The sequence below is a fragment of the Pristiophorus japonicus genome, chromosome 13 (assembly GCF_044704955.1).
Source record: "Pristiophorus japonicus isolate sPriJap1 chromosome 13, sPriJap1.hap1, whole genome shotgun sequence".
NCBI lineage: Eukaryota > Metazoa > Chordata > Chondrichthyes > Pristiophoridae > Pristiophorus > Pristiophorus japonicus.
The window spans coordinates 152,074,840-152,089,653 of record NC_091989.1 but is presented as its reverse complement, the minus strand read 5'-3'; the positions used below and the strand labels follow the sequence as shown (position 1 = coordinate 152,089,653).

Here is a 14,814-nt window from a genome sequence, read left to right as displayed (position 1 = left end):
TTTTCCTATTCGCGTCGCCGCGCGATAAGCCTTAATTTGTTCTAGGTTCCAGATTTCCCTATCCTAAGCCTTACTCAATTTGTTCTCGGTTCCAGATTTCCCTATCCTTCCGCGTTGCCCCGCGGTTCGTGTCGCCGCGCGATTTAAATCCAATCAGTGCCTAGACGGGCCAAGTGATATATAAGGTCGACGTCACACTTGACTTGGACACTTATTTCCTAAGTTTAGAAGGTATTCGCCAGATTGACCTGGATCTCGTTCAGACACTACCTGAGAACCAGCGAGTGGCCAAACTTTCCTCAGACTTTTGGAACTGAAGGAAACTGAAGTGGTATTTTAAAGTATACTCACTCCAGTGGCCACTTTCCTCCCGTCTCGTCCAAGGCTAGTCTGACTCTTAATTCGCAAGTTTTCGGCAATCGTCTGTTGAGATCCCACTTCTGAAACCAAATGTTAATATGGATTCTTTTTCCCTCAATCTGTTTCAGCGAATACACTGACACACGAACACCAAAGCAGCTTATAACAAAGCAGTCTTTATTAATTGTTTCACCGACCGGGACTTATCCGAACAAAGGAACGCTCTCCCTCAGAGTGCGCCCACTTCCCTCGGACAAGCTCTGTTGCGCCCCTACATTGTAACGGTTATACACTTTCAGTACGTAATACAATTGAGGGACATTCAGTTCACCCTATCCTTCGTGATCCCTTCTTCCCTTTGTCCACTCATGAGCCGACACCTGTCCTTCCTTGCTCAATTAAATAGCAACTGTTTTGCACAAAGAGCTTTTTCACCCATTGCTTGTTATTGCTACAATTTTACTGGCATGACTAGTAACTAAGACCTTGAGCAAGTCTGTTATTTGTGCTGATGTTGTAATATTTGCAGTCTGACATTCTTTGAGTTATTTTTCCATGATTCCTTTGTTCATTTCACTGTCTCTATTGCTTATACATTTTCACACATTCTCACACGCACCGACCCCGGAACTCCCGTTCACAGTACTTGTAGCAGCATTTATGTGCTGAGAGATTTGCTTAGTATTGTCACTGGTGGTAATGAAAGCCTGGGCTATCGCTATGGCCTTACTCAAGGTTGAGGTCTCTACAGTCAAAAGTTTGCGAAGTATTGTTTTGTGGCCAATGCCAAGTTTGAAAAAGTCTCTGAGCATGTTCTCCAAATGTCCTTCAAATTCGCAATGACTGGCAAGGCGTCTTAGCTCGGCGACATAACTCACCACTTCCTGGCCTTCAGGCCTTTTGTAGGTGTAGAACCGGTACCTTGCCATCAGAAAGTTTTCCTTTGGCTTCAAATACTCCCGGACCAGTGTGCACAAATCATCGTACGATTTCTCCGTAGGTTTCATTGGAGCAAGCAGATTTTTCATGAGGCCATACATTGGTGCTCCGCAGACGATGAGGAGAATCGCCCTTCGTTTGGCAGCGTTCGCTTCTTCATCCAGCTTGTTGGCTACGAAGTATTGGTCAAGTCGCTCCACAAAGATTTCCCAATCATCTCCCTCCGAGAATTTCTCCAGGATGCCCACTGTTCTCTGCATTGTTGGGTTCACTATCTGTATCTCAAAGAGTCAGGCTGAATACTGTGAGCTCAAAGTAAAGTGTGACCGTAGTCTTTTATTGCAGGTCTTTAGAGTGCCTCTCCAACCTGTGAGGTCTCCTTAAATACCTGTGCTCCCAAGGGATTATGGGATCCCTTGGGACTCCAGCGGATGAGCCCTCTAGTGGCTGTACGGAGTATATACATGTTTACATATATAACAGTAAGGTCTTAATCTTGGCCTTGCCCAGCAAAGATAAGTCACTTCCCATCACGGAGGGAGGAGTGATCAGAGGGTAAAAATGCCCAAGTAGCTGTTACTGTCCTTTTACCAGCAATATAAGGACATTAATAGAACCTTTGAAGGAGTTTGCCTATGTAACCTCAACCAATCCCACGAATCATTCGTCTGTTATTTGAAGGTGTGTGATACTTAGAGGGATTTTAATGGAAGGGAAATATAGTTTAAGAGAATGAAAGTATTGTTTATGCTTAATTTCTGATATAGTACACAAAAATATCAGGGACAACTTGTGGAAATGGTGCATGAGAGCACTCTGGGAATGCGAGTCGCAGGGTTAAAATACCCCAACCTGATCAGAGCTTCCCAATACATCAATGGATTAGGTTTATGACGTAGCCACAACAGCAGTTGGCACATTTGTTTTTCTGAGTTGTTTTGTGCACGAGTGAATTGAAGAGCGGGAGAACTGGATTACTGGACATGTGACACAGAAAGCAGACAGAAACAAAGTAAAATGAAAGGGACATTGTACCAGTATAAATACCAAATACCTGAAATTCAGGTAATAGAAAAAGGTATCGAAAAAGAAACAGAAGAGGGAAATTTATCCAAGCTTCAAAAACATCCAGAGGTGATAACCAATGGAGGGGAGGGGAGAATTTTTTATTTAAAATTGAAGGTTTTGAAAAAAACACGCTAAATATCATCTTGGGTAATTCCCAACATTTATTTTTCAGAATACACTGTGCGCATCTGTAAAAATAAGGCATAAAATAAAGATAGATCGTGTCAATGTTTAGCACTATAGACCCAAATATTCATTTATAAAAATAGAAACTAAAGGGATACTGAGTTCCAAAAGGCATATTCAGGACAGCTGGTGAAAAAAACTAAAATAAAAGGGAAAAGGGGACTCTAATAAAAGGAGCAGGGCATTTTTCAATTGGTGTGTGGCTCAATGGATAGCAGTCTTGCCTCTAAGTCAGAAGGTAGTTGGTTCAAGTCCCACTCCAGCCACTTGAGCATAAAAATCTAGGTTGACACTTCAATGCAGTCTCAGCAGAGGTGCTGTCTCTTGGATGAGACATTAAACTGAGGCCCAGTCTGCTCTCTCAGGTGGATGTTAAAGATCCCATGGCACCATTCAAAGAAGAGCAGGGGAATTATTCTGAGTGTCCTGGCCAATATTTATCCCTCAATCAACATCATAACATTAACAGGTCATTATTACATTGCTGTTTGTGGGAGCTTACTGTGTGCAAATTGGCTGCTGTGTTTCTGACAGTACAACTTCAAAATTACTTAATTGGTGGTAAAGAGCTTTGGGGTCTCCTGAGGTCATGAAAGGCGCTATATAAATGCAAGTCTTTCCTTTTCCGTCACTGACATTTATTTTTCCGAATACACACACCAAATTCTGTCACGGTCTCAAACCAAACCGAGTTGCCAATCTGGGGTCTCGGCGGAATGGCAAAAGAACCAAAGGCGACATAAAGAAAAACTTTTTTAATGCAGCGAGTGGTTAGGATCTGGAATGCACTGCCTGAAAGGGGACTGGAGGCAGACTCAATCGTGGCTTTCGAAAGGGAATTGGATAGTAGCTGAAGGAACAAACAAACATTAGCAGGGCTTCAGGGAAAGAGTGGGACTAGCTGAAGTGCTTGCAGAGAACCGGCACGGGCCGAATGGCCTCCTCCTGTGCTGTAAACATTCTCTGATTCTCTGACAGCTCGGTGTGCCGTTCCCGCATTGCTCTGGGGCCGTATTGGCCGCTACCGGTTCGCAAACGAAACGAAAGGGCGGCTCGACAGCCTCCTGGCCCGTCCGTCCATCCGACGTTTCGACTTCCGCGACCGCCAGCCGCGACGCATTGCGGCCCCCGTCGCCGCCAGGCAGGGTGGAAGCAGCCGCTGCCGCGCAGGCCCTGAGCCCCGGGAACCCGGTACCGGCAACATGTCATCGCGGAGCCTGCGCAAACTGCGCGGGGAGCGGGTCCAGGAGCCGCTCGGCCACAGTGCGGGCCAGGAGGAGGAGGAGGAGGAGGAGCGGCCGCTCGAGCCCGCGCCGCTCAGCAAACAGCGGAGGAACAGGAAAAACCGAGCGGCGGCTGGCAACCTGTACCGGCTGGTGAGAGAGAGGGCCCTGGGGGGAGAGAGAGAGAGGGCCCTGGGGGGAGAGGGAGAGGGAGAGGGGAGAGGGAGAGGGAGAGAGGGCCCTGGGGGGAGAGAGAGAGAGAGGGCCCTGGGGGGAGAGGGAGGGAGAGAGAGAGGGGGCCCGGGAGTAGTGAGAGAGCCGCCCGGGGGTGGGGAAGAGCGAGGGCCCGGGAGTGAGGGAGGGAGATAAAGAGACCGGGGGGGAGGGAGCGAGAGAGGGGGGCACCGGGAGGTGAGAGAGAGAGAGAGAGAGAGAGCCTCGGGGGGGGGGGGAAGAAGGGAAGGGAGAACTGGGGCCCGGGGGGAGGCGAGCTGGGCGGAGAAGAGGGAGAACTGGGGCCCCGGCCAGAGAGAGGGGTGCCGGGGGGAGGACAGCTGGTGCCCGGAGAGAGGCGTGCCGGGCCGGCCCCACGGTGGCTAGTGTTTAAAATGGAGGCCCCGCGAAACAGCACCCTGCACGGGGAGTGAGCAGGGCAGCTTGCCCGGCCAAACGATATGACTCAGTTGAGTACTTGACATCACAGACAGACTGTGGGTTTGGTGTTTCTTGACTTGTTTTTAAAACATTTGAGAAAAGTTCTGCCACCCCCAATTCGAGCTTAAAGCAATGGGGTTTAGGAGTAAGGGATGTTTATTAGAGGAATTGGAACAAGGTGGGAGAAGTGCTGAATGTTGTGCCCAGTGAGTGGAGTTGGGATCCTGGCATTTGTTCAGATCCTGGCGTTGTGATAGGGTTGTGCCAAAGCACTTTGCAACCCGTCAATTACTTTTGAAGTGTAGTCAATGGCCCGGATTTTGCGGTGGGTAACGACGGTGAACTGTTGGCATTTGGTGCCATTACCCCTCTATTCACTGTTCCCACATTACAACAGTGACTACACTCTAAAAGTACCTCTTTGACTGTAAAGTGCTTTGAGACGTCTGGTGGTTGAAAGGTGCTATATAAATGCAAGTCTTTTTCTGAAACTGATCGCAACTTCAGGATTTAGCGCACGCACATCTAAACGCGGAAATCCTGAAGTTGCGGTCGGTCAGTCACTGACACTGGCTACACTGGACCCCCTTGTCCCCAGAGCTGGCAATCAGTGGAACTGATGAAAACTTCGGCTTTTCCGTGCTAATTTCGCTGGTAAATAAATGCTAAGCCTTGTTGGAATAGATGTGACTGGGGTTTTAACAGCGTATTGACTGCTAAACAAACGCTATGTCCCCGAAAAACTAATTTTTATATAGTGTCAAATTTCTCCATTATGTTAAAAATTCCTAAAAAACTTAAACAAACTTTTAAAAGTATCAGGTTCTATCTCTTTCCGTCTTTCGGATGAGACATTTGCTCCCTCGGGTGGATGTAAAAGGTCCCATGGCACTATTTTGAAGAGCAGGAGAGTTATCCCCGTTGTCCTGGCCAATATTTATTTATCCCTCAATCAACATCACTTAAAACAGATTATCTGATTGTTGTCACATTGCTGTTTGTGGGAGCTTGCTGTGCGCAAATTGACAGGCATGTTTTTTACATTACAACAGCAACTGCACTTCAAAAAGTTCTTCATTGGCTGTAAAGCGCTTTGTGACGTCCGGTGGTAGTGAAAGGCGCTATAGAAATGCATGTCATTCATTTTTCTTTACCTTATCCCCATGTGAAAGTCCCAATCTTTATTTTGCTCTTTGTAACATTTTTTTAAAAGTCTGGATAAAATCAGCTTTTCATTTCATGGTTTGCTATCTGAGAATTCTTCAGTGTGATTGGCTGCTTAGACAGCTCGTTGACCTCACTGCAGCTCTTCGCTGGGGATTCCCATTACACTGTGCTACAATCAATTGCACGTCGAGAAAGGCAAACGTCTCACCGCAGAGATTGCAAGATCGCTGAGCAACTTTCTTTGGGGCCAGCGGTGAACGCATTTGCTTCGCCTCTGACTGCAAATTATGGGCCAATATTGTTATATAGGCAAATGCACCAGCAAAGTAAGGTCTCGTAAACAGCAAATGAATGAATAACCAGTTCATTCCTTTTGATTGAAGGGATGACTATGGACCAGAGCACTGCTGTGATTAATGCTATGGAACCATTTATGTACACCTGAGTAGAATGACATGGCCTAAGCTTAATGTCTCACCCAACAAGTAATTTTTGCCTCTGCATTATTCTGTATTCTGGAAGTTATCATTGTGCAAGCCCAAGATTCCAACCCTGTATTTTCCTGACAAATGGAGGGACAGTGTTTTTGCTTAAGATAATCACGTTTTCATTTATGCTATATGGTATAATTGAATCTCAGTCCTTCCTTTTTAACTTGGTGGAATATTGTTACATTTTTTACTGCAACTGAATACAACTGGGAAAATTGTATTACAAAATAATAGGTTTACCTATCTGAAGGTGAAAACAACTGCAATCGGGGTGTTAGCTGTTTACTGATAGATCACATGCACACAGCAAATTTCACTGTTGAATTAGTCTGCTTCTGACAATGAAACCAGGGAATGAAAAAATTGTCCTTTGGATTATTCCGTAATTTTGATATCTTCTATAAAAGCCTTGCACTTCATGGGCATCATTAGAAAATTGTGTGTATTTAATGTTGCCTTGTATTTCAGTACTTGGATCACTATTTCAAATTATCCATTAAGTACATGAAAATGTGAACATTGAATCCAGTGATCCTGATTAAATTGATTACAGTATATGTAGTTCTAGTACCTAGAAAAGCATTTACAACTGAAGAATGTGAAGTGGAAGAGACAATGCATCATACAGTTGTAATATGTGGAGGTCACTATAGTTCCTGTATAAGGTTTTGAGTTATTTTCTATTTCTGTAGATAGATGAAGTTGATGCTGAGAATGATGCTAGTGAGGAACATCCTACAGAAGAAGCAGATGGTATAAACTTGAGGCTCAAAGACTCTTTGACTGGGGAGGATGATCAAACTGAAGCGACGCAGAATATAGAAAATGAAGAACTGGAAAAGAAAAATGAAGAATTGGAAAATGAATCCGACATTTTGCAGGTAATTTTTCAATATTTCATGCATGGGGATGTGCAACTAAGCTAAAACTTCATCATGGTTTTGTTCATTGCACTTCATCCCAGAATCATTGAAGAATTGTCTGGAAGAGCATTTGTTTTTGTATAAGCACAGCTTTTGATAGAAAAATACCGTAAATCTGAGAATTCACTGTGTTTATGATACTCGATAACAGACAAGCTTTTTGTCTCATTCCATTGTGTCAAATTTAACTACAACTGGCAGATCTTCAATGGTATTGCTCATCTGTATTCTGGAACTTGGTTATGATGTTGCCCTGCAAAGGTGGAACTGTGTTTAATTAAATCTGTACCATTAAGGCTACCACTCAAGTGATTCCCTTTTGGGAAGTAGTCTAAATAAGCATATAAGTATATTTCCTTGTAAACTCAGGTCAATTGTAGTTGACTATAAATTCCACTCCAGCTCTGAAGTATCCAAATTCCTATTCTAAACAAATATTGTTTTGCACCTGTAACAAATGTGGTGGATGTGCATTAAATACAAAATATCCATCCATCTGTTTGCTGTTTAAGTAGTTGCTGCTCATGAAATCTTGCTTAATATTTATAAGTAAAAGATGGAACATTAGTTTATATTTCATTGACTATTTTTCAAGATTTATTTTTGCTTCCCAGTCGAATTCAAGTAACAAGCCCAAACGGAAAAAAAAGAAAAAGAAAAACCGGAACAATACTCCTGCCGATGCCCAGGTGATGTTGTGAATGGTGATTAATCGGCACTTTGTAATTCTGTTACTACAAGTAACCAATTTTCTGTAACTATTTATGAAGAGTGTATCATCAAAGGGAAGTGAATGTAATGTTTGCTTATAGTGCAGAAAGTAATCCATTTGGATGCAAGCTGTTTTGAACTTGGAACAACAGACCTAAATAGGCCTCCTTTCGGTTCACTCTTAGCAATAAGTAAAGTGGAGTTGTCCTATAAAGTCTTTCAAAGTGTTTGTCCTCTTTACAGGAAGGTGCTACTGTTGACATTGATAGCATTCTACAAGAAATTGAGGGGGCAAATGGTTTCCATTACCAAACTCACAGTCTCAGTGCTGAAACAAGACCATTGCTATATGTTGAACATAGGTAAGAATTTAAACCACATTTTTATCATGTCGGAGGCATATCCTCAGTTTTGGCATTTTGATAGATTGATATATCAATTTGTTGCTTTGTTGCTTTTTCATGTCTCTTAACAATCACCACTTGAAGTTAAGTTATTTAATAAATTCCATTCCAGAAACTTGAGCACAAAATCTAGACTGCCACTTCACTGAATACTGCTGCACTGTTGGAGGTGCCGTCTTTTAGATGAGTCATTAAACCAAGGCCCCATTTGCCGCCTCCAGGCGGCGTAAAAGATCCCATGGCACCATTCGAAGAAGAGGAGGGGAGTTATCCCTGGTGTCCTGACCAATATTTATTCCTCAACTAATCACTAAAACAGATTCTCTGCCATTATCACATTGCTATTTGTGGGAGCTTTGCTGTGTTCAGATTGGCTGCTGTGTTTCCTATATTACAGGGATATTATAAGGGATAGGCTGAGTAATTACAGACCTGTCAGCCTAACCTCAGTGGTGGGAAAATTACTGGAAAAAATCCTGAAAGACAGGATAAATCTACATTTGGAAAGGCAAGGATTAATTAGGGACAGTCAGCATGGATTTGTTAAGGGAAGATCGTGTTTGACTAACCTGATTGAACTTTTAGAGGAGGTAACCAAGAGGGTCGATGAGGGTAGTGTGTACAATGTAGTGTATATTGACTTTAGCAAATACACTGGTCATGAAGGTTATGACTGGTCATGACTGATTTTTGCCTCTCCCAGGAGATCACATGGCTCTGGTTGGGATGGAGTGTAGAATGTTTCAATATAAGGGGTGTCGCAGATGTGTGAGGTGCACTGGTTTGGGCTGGATGCTCTTTGCCTTTCTGTCATTGTTCATAGGTTTATATGTAACCTTTAGGGCTGCTGACCAAGGGCCATGCAAGGGTCAAGGATGTCTCTGAGCGGGTGCAGGACATTTTGAAAAGGGAGGGTGAACAGCCAGTTGTCGTGGTGCATATTGGTGCCAACAATATGGGTAAAAAATGGGATGAGGTCCTATAAGCTGAATTTAGGGAGCTAGGAGTTAAATTAAAAAGTAGGACCTCAAAGGTAGTAATCTCAGGATTGCTACCAGTGCCACGTGCTAGTCAGAGTAGGGATCACGGGATAGTTCAGATGAATACATGGCTTGAGGAGTGGTGCAGAAGGGAGGGATTCAAATTCCTGGGACATTGGAACCGGTTCTGGGGGAGGTGGGATCAATACATACCGGACGGTCTGCACCTGGGCAGGACCGGAACCAATGTCCTTGGGGGAGTGTTTGCTAGTGCTGTTGGGGAGGGGTTAAACTAATATGGCAGGGGGATGGGAACCTATGCAGGGAGACAGAGGGAAGTAAAATAGGGGCAGAAGCAAAAGATAGAAAGAAGAAAACTAAAAGTGGAGGGCAGAGAAACCCAAGACAAAAATCAAACAGGGCCACATTGCAGCAAAATTCTAAAGGGGCAAAGTGTGTTAAAAAGACAAGCCTGAAGGTTCTGTGCCTCAATGCGAGGAGCATTCGTAATAAGGTGGACAAATTAACTGCACAGGCAACAATTAATGAATATGATATCATTGGCATCACGGAGACATGGCTCCAGGGTGACCAAGGCTGTGAACTCAACATCCAGGGGTATTCAACATTCAGGAAGAATAGACAGAATGGAAAAGGAGGTGGGGTAGCATTGCTGGTTAAAGAGGAAATTAACGCAATAGTAAGGAAGGACATTAACTTGGATGATGTGGAATCTGTATGGGTGGAGCTGCGGAATACCAAAGGGCAGAAAACGCTAGTGGGAGTTGTGTACAAACTACCAAACAGTAGTAGTGAAAGTTGAGGACAACATCAAACAAGAAATTAGGGATGCGTGTAATAAAGGTACAGCAGTTATCATGGGCGACTTTAATCTACATATAGATTTGGCTAACCAAACTGGTAGCAATACGATGGAGAAGCATTTCCTTGAGTGTATTGGGGATGGTTTTCTGGACCAATATGTTGAGGAACCAACTAGAGGACTGGCCATCCTAGACTGGGTGATGTGTAATGAGAAAGGACTAATTAGCAATCTTGTTGTGTGAGGCCCCTTGGGGAAGAGTACCCATAATATGGTAGAATTCCTTATTAAGATGGAGAGTGACACAGTTAATTCAGAGATTAGGGTCCTGAACTTAAGGAATGGTAACTTCCATGGTATGAGACGTGAATTTGCTAGAATAGACTGGCAAATAATACTTGAAGGGTTGACAGTGGATAGGCAATGGCAAACATTTAAAGATCACATGGGTGAACTTCAACAATTGTACATCCCTGTCTGGAGTAAAAATAAAACTAGGAAGGTGGCTCAACCGTGGCTAACAAGGGAAATTAAGGATAGTGTTAAATCCAAGGAAGAGGCATATAAATTGGCCAGAAAAAGCAGCAAACCTGAGGACTGGGAGAAATTTAGAATTCAGCAGAGGAGGACAAAGGGTTTAATTAGGAACGGGAAAATAGAGTATGAGAGGAAACTTGCCGGGGACATAAAAACTGGCGCAAAAGCGAAAAGAAAAAGATTAGTGAAGACAAACGTAGGTCCCTTGCAGTCAGATTCAGGTGAATTTATAATGGGGAACAAAGAAATGGCAGATCAGTTGAACAAATACTTTGGTTCTGTCTTCACGAAGGAAAACACAAATAACCTTCCGGAAGTACTAGGGGACCGAGGGGCTAGTGAGAAGGAGGAACTGAAGGATATCCTGATCAGGCGGGAAATTGTGTTAGGGAAATTGATGGGCTTGAAGGCCGACAAATTCCTGGGGCCTGATAGTCTGCTTCCCAGAGTAGTTAAGGAAGTGGCCCTAGAAATAGTGGATGCATTGATGATCATTTTCCAACAGTCTATCGACTCTGGATCAGTTCCTATGGACTGGAGGGTAGCTAATGTAACACCACTTTTTAAAAAAAGGAGGGAGAGACAAAACGGGTAATTATGGACCGGTTAGCCTGACATCAGTAGTGGGGAAAATGTTGTAATCAGTTATTAAAGATGAAATAACAGCGCATTTGGCAAGCAATGACAGGATCGGTCCAAATCAACATGGATTTATGAAAGGGAAATCATGCTTCACAAATGTTCTGGAATTTTTTGCGGATGTAACTAGTAGAGTGGACAAGGGAGAACCAGTGGATGTGGTGTATTTGGACTTTCAAAAGGCTTTTGACAAGGTCTTACACAAGAGATTGGTGTGCAAAATTAAAGCACATGGTATTGGGGGTAATGTACTGACGTGGATAGAGAACTGGTTGGCAGACAGGAAGCAGAGAGTCTGGATAAATGGGTCCTTTTCAGAATGGCAGTCAGTGACTAGTGGGGTGCTGCAGGGCTCAGTGCTGGGACCTAGCTATTTACAATATACATTAATGATTTAGATGGAGGAGTTGAGTGTAATATCTCCAAATTTGCAGATGGCACTAAACTGGGTGGCATTGTGAGCTGCGAGGAGGACGCTAAGAGGCTGCAAGGGTGACCTGGACAGGTTATGTGAGTGGGCAAATACATGGCAGATGCAGTATAATGTGGATAAATGTGAGGTAATCCACTTTGGGGGCAAAAACACGAAGGCAGAATATTCTCTGAATGGCGGCAGATTAGGAAAAGGGGAGGTGCAACGAGACCTGGGTGTCATGGTACATCAGTCATTGAAAGTTGGCATACAGGTACAGCAGGCGGTGAAGAAGGCAAATGATATGTTGGCCTTCATATCTGGGGGGTTTGAGTATAGGAGCAGGGAGGTCTTACTGCAGTTGTACAGGGCCTTGGTGAGGCCTCACCTGGAATATTGTATTCAGTTTTGGTCTCCTAATCTGAGGAAGGACGTTCTTGCTATTGAGGGAGTGCAGCGGAGGTTCACCAGACTGATTCCTGGGATGGCAGGACTGACATATGAGGAGAGACTGGATCGACTGGGCCTGTATTCACTGGAGTTTAGAAGGATGAGAGGGGATCTCATAGAAACATATAAAATTCGGACGGGACTGGACAGGTTGGATGCAGGAAGAATGTTCCCGATGTTGGGGAAGTCCAGAACCAGGGGTCACAGTCTAAGGATAAGGGGTAAGCCATTTTGGACCGAGATGAGGAGAAACTTCTTCACTCAGAGTTGTTAACCTGTGGAATTCCCTACTGCAGAGAGTTGTTGATGCCAATTCGTTGGATATATTCAAGAGGGAGTTAGATGTGGCCCTTATGACTAAAGGGATCAAGGGGTATGGAGAGAAAGCAGGAAAGGGGTACTGAGGTGAAAGATCAGCCATGATCTTATTGAATGGTGGTGCAGGCTCGAAGGGCCAGATGGCCTACTCCTGCACCTGTTTTCTATGTTTCTATATGTGGCTCTTTGTCAGCCGGTGTGGACACGATGAGCTGAAACGATCTCCTTCTGTGCTGTAAATTTCTATGTTTCTATGTTAAAGCCCATGGGATCCAGGGCAAAGTGACAAGTTGGATCCAAAATTGGCTTGGAGGTAGGAAGCAAAGGGTAATGGTTGATGGATGTTTTTGTGACTGGAAAGATGTTTCCTGTGGGGTTCCACAGGGCTCAGTACTGGGTCCCTTGCTTTTTGTGGTATATATCAATGATTTAGATTTGAATATAGGGAGTATTATTAAGAAGTTTGCAGACAACACTAAAATTGGCTGTGTGGTTGATAATGAAGAGGAAAGTCATGGGCTGCAGGAGGATATCAATCTACTGGTAAGGTGGGCAGAGCAGTGGCAAATGGAATTTAATTCAGAGAAGTGTGAGGTGATGCACTTTGCGAGGGCTAATAAGGAAAGGGTATACACATTAAGCGGTCGGCCACTTAATAGTGTAGATGAACAAAGGGACATTGGAGAGCTTGTCCACAGATCCCTGAAAGTAGCAGGCTAGGTGGACAAGGTGGTTAAGAAAGCATACGGAATGTTTGCCTTTATTGGCCAGGGCACAGAATATAAGAGCTTAAATTGTATAATACTTTGGTTAGGCCACAACTGGAGTACTGTGTGCAGTTCTGGTTGGCGTATTATAGGAAGGACATGATTGCACTGGAGAGGGTACAGAGGAGATTTACTAGGATGCTGCCTGGAATGGAAAATCTTAGTTATGAGGACAGATTGGATAGGCTGGATTTGTTCTTATTGGAACAGAGGAGGTTGAAAGGAGACCCCATTGAAGTGTACAAAATATTGAGGGGCCTGGACATAGTGGATAGTAAAGGCCTATTTTCATTGGTGGACTGGTCTCTTACGAGGGGGCATAGTTTTAAAGTGATTGACAGAAGGTTTGGAGGGGTTTTGAGGGGGGGCTTCCTTACGCAGAGGGCTGTGGGGATCTGGAACTCGCTGCCTGGAAGCGTGTGGATGCAGAAACCCTCTCCACTTTTAAGAGATGGTTGGATGGGCACCTAAAGTGCCGTAACCTTCAGGGTTACGGATCGAGAGCTGGTAATTGGGATTAGACTGGATGACGGCGCAGATATAATGGTAAGTACTGCAGGGAACAGAATACAGCCAGGATGATCTCCTGGACTAGTTTCGATCGCCTGGATGGGTCAGAGAGAAATTTTCCCAGATTTTTTTCTCCCTAAATTGACCTGGGTTTTTATGTCTTTTTGCCTCTCCCAGGCGATCACATAGCTCCGGTTGGGATGGAGTGTAGAATGCTTTAGTATAAGGAGTTTCGCAGTTGTGTGAGGTGGACTGGTTGGGCTGGGTGCTCTTTGCCTTTCTGTCATTGTTCATAGATTAATATGTAAACTTCAGGGCTGCTGACCAAGGCCGTGCGGCTCTTTGTCGGCCGGCGTGGACACGATGGGACGAAATGGCCGCCTCCGGCACTATAAATTTCTATGTTTCTATGCTTCAAAAGTACTTCATTTGCTGTAAATGGGACATCCTGAGATCATGAAAGACATTATATAAATGCAAAATTTTTACATTTAATGTCCACTATTCTCTCTTTCCTGCTTGTCATAAATTAACTTTTACTTCCTGCAGGAATCTGAATCCAGAGACTGAACTAAAGAGATATTTTGGGGCCCGAGCAGTTCTTGGAGAACAAAGGTTAGCTAGTGTGTTGTGCAGGTGTAGTCAATTAAGAGATGGCCATTGTTTTCAACCTATTTGTGATAGTATATGATGTAATCTTATCTTACCTGATTTCTATTTAGCGTTTAATTCAGTGTCTTTTGTATAACTGGGGAAAAATGCTTAAATCAAAGTTTTTATTTCTGCTTAAACTATGTTTAATTCTATGTGCTGTTTATCTAAAGATTTTTTAACTTTTGTGAATTAAGGACTGTGAAGTTTTCAGTGTTTAGTTTTTTTTCACTTAAAATTTTTCAAATTAGGTCAAAGCAGCGGCATCGACCATTACATAGGAGTACATGGCTCACAACACCAAAAGATACTTGGCCACGGTACACTAAGACAGGTAAATATATATATGCTGACTACCTGTATGCAGATATTGTTTCATCATGAGATGCTGCATAATCCAGCAGAGTTTAGAGCTGATTCAACTAGGCTACGTTTGGACAGTGAAGAGTGTGAATGTCAACCTAGCTACTGGTTTATGAATAGTGCAACAATGGAAACTATGTTGTAAAAGAATCCAGCATGTTTTAGAAAATACATTGTTTTAAGATTTGTTCATTCTTCCCCTCTTCCTCCCCCACCCAATGAAATGTTTTTTTTTACT

The 14,814-nt window shown here is 43.7% G+C and overlaps 1 protein-coding gene across 1 annotated transcript in view; it reads left to right on the top strand.

The window, feature by feature from the left end:
- The first annotated feature begins 3,654 nt into the window (after positions 1–3,654).
- tcf25 (TCF25 ribosome quality control complex subunit) overlaps positions 3,655–14,814 on the top strand; it is a 44,077-nt gene continuing 32,917 nt past the window's right edge. Inside the window, exons 1-6 of the mRNA XM_070898139.1 lie at positions 3,655–3,929; positions 6,781–6,969; positions 7,626–7,700; positions 7,966–8,084; positions 14,112–14,177; positions 14,465–14,547. Of these exons, the coding sequence (XP_070754240.1) occupies positions 3,756–3,929; positions 6,781–6,969; positions 7,626–7,700; positions 7,966–8,084; positions 14,112–14,177; positions 14,465–14,547 (706 nt within the window). The 5' untranslated portion in view covers positions 3,655–3,755. The remainder of the gene's footprint in view (positions 3,930–6,780; positions 6,970–7,625; positions 7,701–7,965; positions 8,085–14,111; positions 14,178–14,464; positions 14,548–14,814) is intronic.